At 53.6% G+C, this 14,273-nt stretch overlaps 1 protein-coding gene across 1 annotated transcript; it reads right to left on the reverse strand.

Annotated features, from left to right (window-relative positions):
• LOC102734684 (angiotensin-converting enzyme-like protein Ace3) lies at positions 1-12,790 on the reverse strand. The gene is made up of 15 exons (XM_081805954.1): positions 12,781-12,790; positions 11,273-11,335; positions 11,038-11,174; positions 10,472-10,630; positions 10,114-10,201; positions 9,776-9,919; positions 8,808-8,999; positions 8,595-8,692; positions 8,319-8,491; positions 7,785-8,008; positions 7,517-7,661; positions 5,321-5,419; positions 4,738-4,860; positions 999-1,183; positions 1-461 (listed from the first exon to the last, which is right to left on the reverse strand). Exons 1-15 carry the CDS (start codon positions 12,788-12,790, stop codon positions 67-69), a joined length of 2,235 nt encoding a protein of 744 aa, XP_081662080.1. The 3' UTR covers positions 1-66.
• Positions 12,791-14,273: the final 1,483 nt, after the last annotated feature.

Consider the following 14,273-nt stretch of genomic DNA (forward strand, 5'->3'; position numbering starts at 1 on the left):
CCCCCCAGTCCTCTCTGCCTTGGCCACCCTCCTCTTGCCCTCCAGCCTCACCAGTCGTACTGGTGTCTAGTCCCAGCTCCACCATTCAGCTCTCATCCATGGAGGCTTCCTGTAGTGCTGTGTGAAAATCCGAATGGTCAGGATGATTGAGCACAGCATCAGGATGAGGCAGAGGCCCAGCAGGATCCACTGTTTTTTGGCAACTAGGCGGGGCTCCATGGCTACACCCAGGAAGTAGGCCTTGGGCTGTGTCTCAGGGGCACTGGAGTCCCGTGAACTGGTGTCCTGGGCATCGGTGTCCTGAGACAGTGACCTTTTTTCCAGGGCGTACAACCTGTGGGCCAGCAGTAGGGCTACCAGGAACATGACCAAGCTGAGGGCCAGCAACACCCACTGCCCAAATTTGGCCTGGTCAGAGTCCAGCTCCAGACTCAGAAATGTCACTTTGTCTGTGTCTTTTCCTGTGGAAGACATGGGAGTCTTGTAGAGCAGGCAGAAGGAGGGAGGGAGCCCTAGGGTGCCCCATGGAAATCAGAGTACCTGACTGCCACTGGCCTCCTCCCTCAGCCTCAGGCACCTACCTTCCAAGCCATAGGTGAGGGCATTGCCCTGGAAGGAGGGTGAGAAAGAGGAGTAGAAGGGAGAGGAGGAGGATATGGGCCTAGATAGGGCTACGTCCCCATGGTGCCCAGTGGTGGCTCCATGCAAGGGTGTCAGGAGGAAAGAACCCCACCCTGTGCTCAGATGCCAACCTGGCCCTCTAGCTGAACAGTGTGCAAGGAAGCAACTGAGCCAGTGGCTGGGCCGTGGGCTGGGGTCTTGGCCAAGGCTGCATCAGATGCAGACAGGGTCATGTAGCCACAAGGCTGTTGCTTGTTCAAGCCAGGTCATAGATAGGCTAGGGGTTAAGGCTGGGTTAGGGTAGGGACTGGCCTGGGGCAGGCTAGGGTAGGGCTTGGGGCTGTACCAGACCTAGCACCAGGGTCAGATGATCAAACCTTCAAAGGTACAGCTGAAGTCTGGCCAGCCCAGGATCTCCCCCTGCCGCACGTTCTCGGTGACCAGCCAGTTCAGCAGGGGTTTGAAGTAGGTCATGAGGGCCTTTGTGGACACTTCAGTCTGCCCAGTTATCTTCTGCAGGACTTCTGGCCAGGGCTTGCTTGAGCCCAGCTTTAGGATATCTCTGGGAGAGTGGATACAGCTGTGAGGCTGTGTGGGAGTATCAGCTGGTGCTGCTGGGAGCCCTCCGTGTGCCCCACCCTGGCCCTACGGCTTTGCTAACCAGACTCTTCCCATAGAGCTCAGCGCCGTGGATAAAATCACGAGCTCTGAAATAAGACCGACCTGGGTTTGAATCCTGTGGGGCTTTGGGCCAGTGACTTAACCTCTCTGAGTCTCAGTGTCCATATTCATAAAATGGAGATAACAGTACTACCTCCTAGGGTTGGCATGATGATTAAATAGACACAATGCTGGGATCATAGTAGACGGACGATAGATGTTAGCGGCTGATTATTATTACCGCCACTGTGATGATCATTATTCTCCTGGACTCAGATAGACATCAAGTCTTGAGACGCTGTTTCCCATGAGGTGCTCTGTGTCAGTAGGAGGAGGGGCCGCTCCTTTCTGGTCTCACGGGGAGTGTGTGGGAGGATTAGGGAGATGGTGAGCGTGGGATGTGCTGTGTATTGCCTGCAGCACTGTACTAATGTCAGGTGTCACCAAGCACACCCGGTATTTGGTGGCAGGGGGACCAGCCTGAGGCTTGGTGGGGTCACAGAGTGTGCTGAAGCCAGGGCTCCGGGCTGCTCCCCACTGGGGCCCCCCATGGAGGCGGTGGGGGGCATACGTTGATCCTTCTTAACCTGTGTCCCCATCTGACCAGGAGAGAGATGGGCTCTAGAGGCCCACAAGTCAGATGGTGGAGTCTAGACCAACAGGACTCAGGTTCAAGACTCAGCAGTGCTACTTATGGGCCGTATAACCTCAGGCAACCAACTCAACTCCTCTTAGCCTCAGTTTCTCCATCAGCAAAATGGGCCCCATTAATACCCACTTTTCACTGTGGTGCAGATTAAGCCAATAATGGTAGTGAAGGAGGGCTTTGCAGCATGCGCACACTTGTATGCATCGTTTCATAAACGACTGAGAAAGAATGAGGGGGAAACTAAAGGTTAGTGGATCCTTGACAGAAACTGCTAGGGAAAAATGTAGTTAAGATCCAAGAGAAATGCAGGAGAAAAGTCATGAAGGCTAAAAGAAAAACAAAACAAAACCCCACAACTAACTTTAGGTAAGAGGATTTTATCAGATGCAGGGTCCTTGGAGAAAGGAAGGACCTGATGAGAGAAACGTTTTGACCACTGAGTCTACCCATTTAGAAATAGTCCTTCAGGCTCAGGGACAAGAGGTTTGACCCAAACCCAGCCCGCAGCCAACGTGGCCAACACATGAGACTTGCAAAGGTGGTAACTAGAATCCTCAACTCCACGGCGGCTGTAATGGGCCCCATGGACAAGGTCAGGCTTACCACGGCTGGCTGGATGAGCCAAGGGCTTTGGGAACTTGGACCAAATCCACTTCAACTCTCCATTCCCAGCAGAACCAACCCAGAGCAATCACATATAGGAAGATGAGTCAAATTCTAAGATACATTAGGTAAAAGAGCAGCCAAGAATCTTGCCCTCCCCCTTCTCCTCTGCAAGCACTCACCCCACACACACAACCTATATTCCACTCTGCTCTGTCTCATTTCTCCAAAGCTCAGGACATCCCCCTTTCTCAGAGCCCTCTCCTCTGCCCTCTGCCCAGAAGATAGCATTCAAAGTCCTAAACCTGGAACTTGGGGTCTTCCCTGTCATCCAGGGGTCTGGATGGCAACATGTGAGGATGGGTGAGCAATGACCTGTGTTGACTGGCAGGTGCTTTGGTGCCGAGTCAGATCCTGGGAGCCTTGTGTGCCCTGGGGGTGGTGGTAGGACAGGGGGTGGTGTGAATGACCAAGGTCAAATGTCCCACCAATCAAGTGGTGAAGGCTCAGAGTTAAAAGTGAGTTGATGTATAGAAAACAGATGTCTGCCATTTCTTGCACTTCTGCTCTTGGGGACAGAGATCCCCTACTGGTCCCCGGCATGACCTCCTCTTCCTCTCTGCATGTTCACCAAAGCCCTTTCCTACTGTGCTAACTCCTTTCTTGTATTATGGTTATTGATTTATCTTGTGGCCCATTGCCCCCTGCTGGACACAGGGCAGGCTGATTGGCACGTGCACAAGTAAATGTTTGCTGAATGAATAAATAATGGGAGGCCGGAGACATGAATGCAGAGAGCAGAGAGGCCCCTTATGTTCCACACATTCAGCAAAGCTCAAACATGGGCAGTTGGCTATCATAAACCCTTGTAGTGTGAAAAGATGGAAAAGCAAACAGACTAGGTTGATAATCAGCATGCAAGGTGCAGCCCTCCCTGGGAGCAAAGCCAGGGGATCAGTCCTGCAACCCCATCTGGCCTAGTGGTTACTGACAAAATCCGTGGTGGAATCACACATATGCTCATTAAATTCACAGAGGATACTAAATTATGTGGCTATGTTAATCCTCTGGGAGACAGGAATAAAACTCAAGATGACCTTGACCAATTGGGAAATGGACCCACTGAAAGGGGTTGAAAATTGGTGGGGAAAAGACCATGTCAGTGGGTGGGCTCCGCATCCCAGTGGTTGGAGCACTGATCTTGGAGCCTGCCGACCCAGGTCTAACCTCACCAGCCCTGTATCCCTTGATTGGTGGAAGCAACAGTGTGAATGAGAATGTGCTCTGGAGTCAGTTTGGGACTCAAAGCCTGATTTTGCCACTTGCTAGATCAGTGATGGGCAATCATATTATCTCTCTTAGCTTTAGTTTCATTATTTATGAAATGTGGCTAATCATATCCACTTTGCAAGTTATGAGCTGCTCATGTGAGACCTTGTAAGAGCGCTCCTTAGAAAGCCCAGCCTCTAATAGCAAATGCTCCCCACCATCGGGTCAGCCTCCCACCCCTCCACATTTGCTTCAGGACAAAACCACCTCCGCGGAGGCAGGAATGAAAAGGATAGCTGGGACCAAGTGCAGGAAAAAAGATTGGGGTTTAGGGAGTCAAAGTGGACCACATGCTGACCAGAGCATTCCAAAGGTTGATATGAAAGCAACCTGCATCGGCCTGGGAGCTGCATCCGGGCACCCCAAAAAGAGGTGGGAAGAGCAGTGTGCGCCCAAGGGTGCGGCAAATGCTGCCGAGGCTAGGCGAGCACCTTGGGAGGGAAGGATGAAGGGATTCGGATGGAAGTCTGGGGGCTGAGGCCAGACTCCAGCAGTGACTTCCCATCTGGGACAGTTTGATTTATTGGCGTGTGTGTGTGTGTGAGGGAGGGAGGGAGGGTGTAGTAGTGAGTGTGTGCAAGTTTGTGTGCGAGTGTGTGGGTATGAGAATGTGTGTGTGTGAGAGAGAGAGAGAGAGAGAGAGCAGGAGAGGCTAGATAGTCTCTCTGACCACGAGGGGCTACACACAAGGAAATGGGCTTCAATTATTGTAGGAGAGACTGCAGTCTGACACAAGGAAGAACTTCCACTAAACTCTAAGGTCAATGAGGCCTGCTCGGGGTGCCTAGGGTGGCCTGGTGAGGAGAGGGGGCCGGGGGCAGGCATCCAGCAAGGGGCAGGGAAGCTGAGAACAGATGAGGGAGGAGAGCACTCACTCCAGGAGCTTGCCAGCCGTCTTGGAGTTATAGATGTCACACTGGTGCAGTGGGCCCATGTGACCCGAGGCTTTGCACAAAGCTTCGTGGAACTGGAACTGGAGCACGAGGCTGATGAAGTACCTGGGTAGAGGAACAGGAGGGCAGGATGGGGAGCTGGTGCCAGGGGCAGAAAGTCCAGAGCCATGTGGAGCCTGGCAGCTCTGATGGGCAGGGGCCCGAGGGCTCTGCCAGGGCCCAGTCTTCCTGGGCAGAGGCTCCTTCGGCAAGGTCCCACCTCAGCCAGGGGCTCTCCTTAGCCTTCTGAACCAACCCTTACCTTCTTCTTTTCTGCCCTCCTCTTGGGGACAGTACAGATGCTTTAGAATATTCCCAACAGCTCTGCCCGCCCCCCCACAGGATCTGATCTAAAAGCCCAAATTATCCTAGGGTGGGGCCCTCCGGAGGCTGTGCGACCCAACAGAGGAGATCTGGGGGGAACATTTGGATCTAGGGCCTTCCTGGGAATCCTCAGCCTGGTTCCCATTATCCCCCAACCCCCAACTCCCAGAGTTGCTTCTGCTGGCAGGGCCCAGACCGTTACCGTATATAGGGCATGCTGGCAGAGATGTGGAACTTGGCACCGGGGTCAAAGTCTTCCTCTGTCCGAGGGACGGGGGGGCACAGGCCCTGGTACTTCAACCTGCCAGGGAGAGCAGGGGGCTGGTACCACCTAGCTGGGTTCTCAAACCTTTTCCCCTGGAAGCACTTGCATAGCTACCAAAAGTGGACTTGGCAGACACAGGACACTTAATGCATTTTTTTTTTTTTTTTTTAAAGATTTTATTTATTTATTTGAGAGAGAGAGTGAGAGAGAGAAAGAGCACAAGAGGGGGAGGGGGAGAGGGAGAAGCAGACTCCCTGCTGAGCAGGGAGCCCGATGCGGGACTCGATCCAGGGACTCCAGGATCATGACCTGAGCCGAAGGCAGTCGCCCAACCGACTGAGCCACCCAGGCGCCCGACACTTAATGCATTTTTATAGATTAAATAAATGAGTTGAAAACACGTGGGATTGGGAATCAGAATCAAATAGTAACAGTAGTTAACACTGACTTCCTCTGTGGAAGAACCGTGCTAAGCTCTTCACACAGACTCACTTGACACCGTCATGGTTCTGGGGACTTGGGAGGGAATGGGCTAAGCAAGGTCTTGCTTATAATCTTAATGATGGAGATGGTTAGAGACCAATCCACAAGGTCGTTTCATCTGGCAAGAAGTGCCAGGAAGAAAACAGAATAGCATCTCTGTGGCATGGTGCTGTTATTATTCCCAGTTTACAGATGAGGAGACCAAAGTTTAGAGGTCAGGGAACTGGTGGGAGGTCACAGAACTAGTCATTGGCAGCTCCCGTTAGCTTTCAGATCCCATTAACCCTCTGCGCTGTGTGACTGTGGGAAAGTTACTAATTGTCACTGAGCCCTGTTGCAAAACGCAGTCTGCAAGATGGGGGTAAAATGATCCATCTTTGGGGAAGAGACAAAGTCTATGAAAAGTTCTCATTGATTGACTATTGGCCCACTGGTCGCCTCTGAACCATTCTCTGGGGTCGACAGACAGTCGGGTGGTTGCTCTCCCAGGCTTCCTTGTTCAGGCCCAGGAACTTGCCACCTCTCTCCCTTCGCCCCTGGTTTCCACCATTGGTGGTGGTGGGTGCAGTTGACCCAGGGAGGGAAAGGGCCCCTGCAGGTACACTAGAGGGCTGGTGGGGGTTGCCCTTGGAGGAGTACAAGGTCAAGACCCTGCCAACCTCACCAGTAATGCTGGGGCCTGAATTTGGGGTGGGGGTAGGAGGGTGAGTGGACGAAGAGAGGAGCACCCAGCTTTGCCACTCTCGGTTGCCATGTGACCGTGGGCTGGTCACACATTCTTCTCCTGTGAATGACCATGAGATGTTGCACAGGTTCAAAGAAACATAAGGGCCTTGTGCAGAGCAGGCAGCCCCTTCATGGTCACCCCAGACCATGCTGTGGCTAGCAGACTCGAGCAGGTCAGTCTGAGGCCTGGTGGAGATGGAGCGCCCTGGCCATGGGCATTCATTATCCCATCAGACAGCCAGTGGTCGGTGAGGAGATGCACCATGGACACCCCTCACCCAAGAGTGGTGCTGCCTGACTGCTGGCAGGCTCCTTCGGCAGCCAGTTCTGACCTTGGACATGCCTAAGAATGCTAAACCAGAGGCCGTCATGCATGTGTGTTGGGGCGGCAGGAAAAGGGGCAGTGGGCTTGCCCCTCTCCCATGCGGACTCTTTCCACAGAAGGGAAAGAGCTCAGGCCACCAAACACCCTTCTGCTAGCCCCACTGGTGGGAATCGGAAGAGAGAGGAGGAGCAGGGGGGCCTGCCCAGTGGTCAATGTTTTGTTCTTGGAGGAGACCAGGTGCACCCTTGTGTGAGCTTCCCAGCTACCCAGGAGAAGGCAGGGCCACTGCCAGGGTCCCTAGAGAGGTTAAGAGGTCAGCTCAGTGCTGGTCCCAGATTCAGCGTGAGGCTGATCCCCTTTAGTAGGGGACCACTTTAGCAGGGATGCTTTTATCTGAGGATAGCAAACAGCCAGTACTATCCCAGGGTCCCCCCCCACCATGGCTGCCAGGTCACCAGCATGGGCACACCTAACTCTGCCCTCCCAGGAGAGGCAGCAGCATCCTATGGCGAGGGGCAGTGCCCTTAAGGCTGACCGGAAAGCCCAGCCCACCAGGGGTGGAGGGGGCAGAGAGCCCAGGGCAGTCATCCTCTCCCCACCTGAGGTTCCACCACTCCTGGTTGTAGGTGTCCTTCCGGATGGTGCCATCGAAGACCTTCCAGCGAAACAGGTCCATCAGGTAGGCGAAGGGGATGAAAGCGATCTTCTCCAGGGCAATGCCCATCAGGAAATTGACCTCCTCCTCTAGGGAAGGGGGGGCAGTCAGGAGGTGGCCCCCGGTTCTCCCTCCCTTTAGCCTTGCCCAGAGAGCCCCGGCGGCAGCCTCAGGCTCAGCTGCCCTGCTACGGTCCTCTTGGTCCCCATCACCTGAGTCCTGGTGCTGGTGGCTGAGCAGGCCTCTGTTGAGCAGGTGCTTGTGGGAGGAGGCCGAGAGGGTGATCATCGACCCCACGGCCTCTTCAAAGGCTGGGTTGGCGCCTGCGCGGAAGATCACAGAGAGGTTCTTGTACTGCAAGAAGTACTGGATATGGCCCATCTGGTGGAAGATGGAGAGCAGGTCTTCTATGGTCACCTCGGTGCACTTCTTTATCCTAGGGTTAAAGGGCAGGGGTCAAGGAGCATGGGGAGGCCCCGGGAGAAGGGGAGATCTCTGCATTCAGACTCCATGGAGGGATTGGGGTGGTTGGGCTGGAGACCACCAGGGCCTTGGGTGCTGTCCCTTCTCACTCCAGGTTCCCCCTTGCCTATGTTGCCAGCTCACATCCCCCTCCGCTGCCTGGCTCCAGCCCTGCTCGCACACCTCCTTGCACACCTCCTAAGACAGGCAGACAGAGGGGGAGCGGACCGAAGAGAAGAAGAGCGAGAGAGGGGCGGGAGGGTGGTGCTGGCGCAGGGTGAGACCTGAAGTCCTTGCCGTTGTAAAAGTCCCAGGCGGAGGCGTGGCACTCCACCTCCCGCCCATCGGCTGGCCTTTCCATCATTGATTTTTTCCAGAAGTCGGGAGGGGTGGAAAGCAGCCCCAGGGAGGTGAAGAACTTGTCCGCCTCTTCGAACATTTTGGAGGGCTTCCAGTGCTGTGGGGAAGAGGGGGTGTGTGGGGCCCTGCCCGGGGACCGGGGCAGGGAGGGGGGTGGGTGCAGCACGGAGGGGGGGAGCAGACGGAGGCCGAGTACTAACCTGGCTTTTCATGATCTTCGTGATATCCTCAGGGGGCTTCCTCGGGAAGGGCAGGACCAGATCTAAGATGTTGACCCAGGACTGAGCCCACATGTTCCCTGGAAGGGGGCATGCAGGGGCTCAGAGGAGGCCGGAGAGCGTCCCTCCCTTTACTGGGTGCCCGCTTGGAGGCCTGCTCCACCCACCCCACTCTGCTACCAGCTAGGGCTTTACCCAGCAGGTGGGCAGGGATGGGCCCCCTTGGGTCGATAAGCTCGGGGCCGTAGTGGCGGTGCAGGGCCCGACGCACGTAGGCGTGCAGGTTCAGGTAGAGCGGCTGCAGCTCCTGGTAAAGCTGCTCCAGATCCTGTTCTAGAGAGTCGGACTCATACTTGGACCGCCACAAGGCCCCCATGTCTTTGTAACCTAGGACAGGAGAGGGGCCTCAGAAGCACTCACCACCCACCCTTCCTTCCGCCCTGGCCTGGCAGGCAGGAGACCCAGGCACTTTCTGGGGAAGCCACTTGACCTCCCTGTTCCTCAGGGTCTTCATCTGCCAAATGGGAAATGTGCCTCCCAAGGTCACTGTTCAGATTGGATGAGATCGGGGGTGGAAAAGCACTTGGCAAAGTACACACTCCGTGCTCCTCACCGTGCCTGGTTGGATAGGACCCGGATGAGGCCCTGGTCCTCACGCCCACCTCGAGCCCCACCCATCCAAGCCCTCCGACCACCCTGGCTCCTTTCAGATCCTCCCAAACACTGGCTCCTCCCATCGTAGGGCCTGGGACGCTCTTTCACTTCTTGCTTGCCTTCTTTCAGGCCTTGGGGAAGTGTCTCGAGGCCTCCCCTTCCCCTTCTCTCTCGGCGCTTGTCCAGAGATGTGTGTTTGCATGAATCTTGTCTGTCCCCCAGACCGTAGGCCCTACCTAGAAGGGTGGACACCTTCTCTGTCTTTTCACCTACAAATCCTTAGAAACTCTCCAGGGCCTGGCACACAGTAGGGGCTCAAGCAATGTCTGTAGACCAATGGTGAATGAAACACCTTTGCTTCCCCCAGCCGCAGGGCTCAGGGGCCCCATCTCCAGGTCCTACTACTGCCCTTACCCTCTGCAGACTCTGCTTTGCCCGCCCCACTGCGGCCTGTGCCCTGGGCCATCTGCACAGACTGGGCTGGCCCGGGAGGGGGGTGGGGGCCTCACCGTTGAGCTTTGCAGCCTTGTTGCTGAGCTGCACGTAGCGCTCAAAGGTGATGCGAAGCTGACGACCCACAGCGTCCCGCCAGCCCTGCCAGGCCCACAGCAGCTCCTTCTGGTCCCGGGAGGTGGCCATGACTTCTTGGAGGTCTATGCCCAGGAAAAGGAGCCAAGGTGGGGCCCCCCCACTCCTGCCTGCCTCCTGCCCTCACCTGCAGACCCTCCTCCCCCAACAAGTGAGTGCAGTTGGGGCAGGGAGGACAATAGTAATCGGGGGTCGGCTTGTGGAAGGGGCTGATGCTGGAGACTCTGGGGTGGGATGGGGGCAGGGCTTGGGTGCTCACCAGGCTCCAGGGGCAGGCAGGGTCCCTCATTCAGGCACACCTGCGCCATGCTGTATGTCGTCTCCATGTAGGCCAGAAGGTTGTTGTACTGGGGGGGGGCAGGTGTCACCTAGAGCAGGCCTGCGCCCTTGCGCCCACCCCCAGTACGAGCCCCACCAGCTGGGAGGGGCAGGCCTGTCTGAGGCATCTTCCCACCAGCCTTTGTTTCTCTCCTCCCCCCAGAGGAAGCTCTAGCCCTGCCCGCCAACCTCCCTCCTGCCCAGGCAGCCTGGCTTCCCCCCAGCGCCCACCCCAACCAGCCCACCCACCCCTGGGGTGGGGAGCATGTGCCTGGAGACCTGGGGGTTCCATCCATCACCTCCCGGAGCTCGTCCTGGGGCAGGGCCGCCTTGTCTATGTTCTGCAGCTTACTCAGCATGCGCTTCACGGCCGCATCGTGGAACCTGGAGGTCTTAAACAGGCGGGCCCGGGTGCCAAAGTACAGCATGTGCTGGGACCTCTCTGAGTCCTTGTGCAGCTGGAATGAGGGTCACCATACTTATCATGGGAAGTTAGGGACGGAGGAAGGGCCCCACATTGAACTCCAGGGTCACAGTCCTTCCAACCTCCTCCCAAAACCTACTTTAAGGGTTCACAATCCCTGGAAATTTGCTAAGAGGGAGAAGGGAAGGAGCCTGGGTCTTTAAAAGCAAGGAGGTAATATTTACAAGGGGAAAGAAACAAGAGATTCTTGCCCAGACTGCTTCTGGGGCCAGCAAGAGGCCCGGAGCTTGCAGCCTGCTTTGACATGTACTTTGGGGATTCCCTCCTTCCTCTAGCTCTGGACAGGGGCAGAAGATATGGTTCCCCCATTTCCTCCCACCCCCCACCAGATCCCGGAGAAGAGCAAGGGGAGAAGGGGCTGAAGTTGAGGTGGTACCACACCATCTCCTCCCGATTTTTCTTGGTGATGTTGGTGACGTAGTTCCACGTGGCCTCCATGAACTGGTTCCACACAACGTGGGCGGTATGCTCATAAAACTGCAGGAACGCCTTTGCCACGGTCTCATTGTAGAACTTGTCTGCGGAGAAGGAGGTGGGCATCATGCTGTCCTGGGAGGGGCCTGCCCCTGACTGGTCCCCTTGTCTGGTCCCAGGTTCCTTCAGGTCCCAGCCCCACCTAAGCTCTGATCACCCTCGGTCCTGAGCCATGGCAAAAGCTGCCCATAACAGAAGAGGACAACTAGAGAAGGTCCATGGCAAGTCCATCTTGTGCCCATGGCCAAGAGAACAGCAGAGCTGGGTGAGGCTATGGACCAATGGCGGTCCAGCTCCATATTGTGACATCAGGGCCTGAAGGGTTAGCCATGGAATGTCAGAACTGGAAAACCCCCACCCACCTTCTGGTCCAACTGTTCCCATTTTACAGGTGAGGAGACTGAGGTCAAGCCACATGACCTGGTTCACACAGCTAGTTAGTGGCAGAGCCAAGAAGAGAACCAGGGCTCTTGATTTTTAGGCCAAAGCTTATTCTGGTCTACTTGGTCACTTTTCCTTGGCACTGGAATCACCCTTGGACCTTGGCCAGGGATTGATGAGACCCTTGCCCTCCACAGGCTGGCATCACCTCTGAGAAGGTGGGTAGGATGATGGATGAATGGATGAGTGGATGGGTAGATGTATCAAAGTGACATCTCTGGGTCTCTGGAATCTGGAAGCACAGGTGTCTCTCCCTGTTCTTCTGACTTGACCTCTTATGTTCTCATTTTTGGCCTCCTTCTCTCTTATGAGATGTGTAATCATTCCTAGGGCAATACAGGACCCTTCCTCCCTTCCCCTTGTCCTTATATCTGTTTCCCCAGGGATAGCTGGACACTATGAGTTTGCAGTCAGGAGGAAGCACAGGAGGTAGAGGGCTGTGAGGGCTGCGGGGAATGTGTGGCTGGCACCTTCCATTCAAGATGCATGTCCCTAACTACCCGAGCCTGGTTTGAACACCAGCTGGCAGGACCCCAGCTCTCTGCTAGGCTTGGTGACTCCCCACTAGCCTGACACACTTAGTCTGGGGGAGATGAGCTCATCTATCTCACCTTGGGATTTCTTCCTCAGATTCACTTTCCTCCACACTCACATGCCCTCCACCGTGTGTTCCTTTCACTCTCCCTGCTTGGTCCAGGTGCACCCACATCCTCCCAGATGCTTTACCTCTTCACATGAGCTGACATCCCCCAGAGAAACCGACCAAATAACCCTCCAAATATGATGCTATGATCAAAATTATTTAAAACACAAAGAAAGAAAAAAATCAGTGACACTTTTGGTTAAGCTGCCAACTGAGTTCTGCTTCCAGCATATAGACATGCTTGATAAAATATAGTATTTTGTTGGGCGCCTGGGTGGCTCAGTTGGTTAAGCGACTGCCTTCGGCTCAGGTCATGATCCTGGATTCCCTGGATCGAGTTCCGCATCAGGCTCCCTGCTCGGCGGGGAGTCTGCTTCTCCCTCTGACCCTCCCCCCCTCTCATGTGCTCTCTGTCTCTCATTCTCTCTGTCTCAAATAAATAAATTTAAAAAATCTTTAAAAAAAAATATAGTATTTTGTTGTCGTTAACGATAGTCATCATGCTGTACGTTACATTTCCCAGGACTTACTTATCTTATAACCAGCAGCTTATGCCTTTTGCCTACCTTCACCCATTTTGTCGACCCTCCCACCCCTGCTTCTGGCAACCACTGATCTGTTCTCTGTGTCTATGAGCTCAGTTTTTGGTGCATATGTACACCATATGTATACCTTTTCAGTATCCATTCACCTGTCATTAGACACTTAGGTTGTTTCCACGTCTTGGTTATTGTAAATTGTGTTGCAATGAACATGGGAGTGCAGATATCTTTTCAAGACAGCGATTTTTTTTTTTTTAAGATTTTATTTATTTGTCAGAGAGAGAGAGAAAGAGAGAAAGCACAAGCAGGGGGAGCTGCAGGCGGAGGGAGAGGGGGAAGCAGACTCCCCGCTGAGCAGGGAGGCTGATGCGGGATTTGATCCCGGGACTCTGGGATCATGACCTGAGCCGAAGCAGACGCTTAACCGACTGAGCCACCCAGGCGTCCCGCGATTTTATTTTCTTTGTATAAATACCCAGAGTGAAATTGCTGGGTCATATAGTAGTTCTGTTTTTCACTTTTTGAGGAACCTCCATACCGTTTTCTATGGTGGCTGCCAATTTACATTCCCACCAACAGTGCACAAGAGTTCCCTTTTCCCCACATCCTTGCCAGCACCTGTTATTTCTTGTCTTTTTGATAACGGCCATTCTACCAGGCATGAGGTGCTATCTAATTGTGGTTTTGATTTGCATTTTCCTGATGATTAGTGATGTTGGGCACTATTTCATGTACCTGTTGGCCATCTGTATGTCGTCTTTGGAAAAATGTCTGTCCAGTTTCTCTGCTCATTTTTTAATTGGTATGTTTGTTTGTTTTGGAGTTCTTTATATATTTTGGGTATTAATCCCTTACCAGATATGTAATTTGCAAATATTTGCTCCCATTCTATAGGTTGCCCTTTCATTTTGTTGATGATTGACTTTGCTGTGTAAGAGCTTTCTAGTCCGATGTCATCCCACCTGTTGATTTTTACTTCTGTTGTCTTTGTTTTTGGTGTCAAATCCCAAAAATCCTTGCCAAGACCAATGTCTAGTAGCTCACCCCCTATATTTTGTCCTAGAAGTTCTATGCCTTCTGGCTTCATGTTCATGTCTTTAATCCATTTTCAGTTGATTTTTGGTATGGTGTAAGATAGGGGTCCAGTTTCATTCTTCCACATGTGGCTGTCCAGCTTCCCCAACACCATTTATTGAAGAAACTATCCTTTCCCCATGGCATATTCTTGGCTTTTTTGTCATAAATATATTGACCATATATGGGTGGGTTTATTTCTGGGCTCTCTATTCTGTTCCATTGATCTCTGTGTCTGTTTTTATGCTGATACCATACTGTTTTGATTTCGATGACTTTGGAACATAGTTTGAAGATAGGAAGTGTGATGCCTCCAGCTTTATTCTTCTTTCTCAAGATTGCTTTGGCCTTTTGGGGTTAAAAAATAGTGCTTTAAAAAAAAATTTTTTTTATTCATTTATTTGAGAGAGCGAGCGAGCACAGAGGTAGAGAGGGAGAAGCAG

This window comes from Leptonychotes weddellii, chromosome 15 (assembly GCF_054177405.1).
Source record: "Leptonychotes weddellii isolate Sample4059 chromosome 15, ASM5417740v2, whole genome shotgun sequence".
Taxonomy (NCBI): domain Eukaryota; kingdom Metazoa; phylum Chordata; class Mammalia; order Carnivora; family Phocidae; genus Leptonychotes; species Leptonychotes weddellii.

Excerpts from the sequence above, each read along its gene's own strand:
- LOC102734684 (XM_081805954.1), bottom strand. Across the intron at positions 10,202-10,471 it reads CCCAGGACGAGCTCCGGGAG|TACAACAACCTTCTGGCCTA; the intron begins GTGATGGATGGA and ends GCCCCCCCCCAG. Across the intron at positions 1,184-4,737 it reads ACGGCTGGCAAGCTCCTGGA|AGATATCCTAAAGCTGGGCT; the intron begins GTGAGTGCTCTC and ends CCACTCTCCCAG.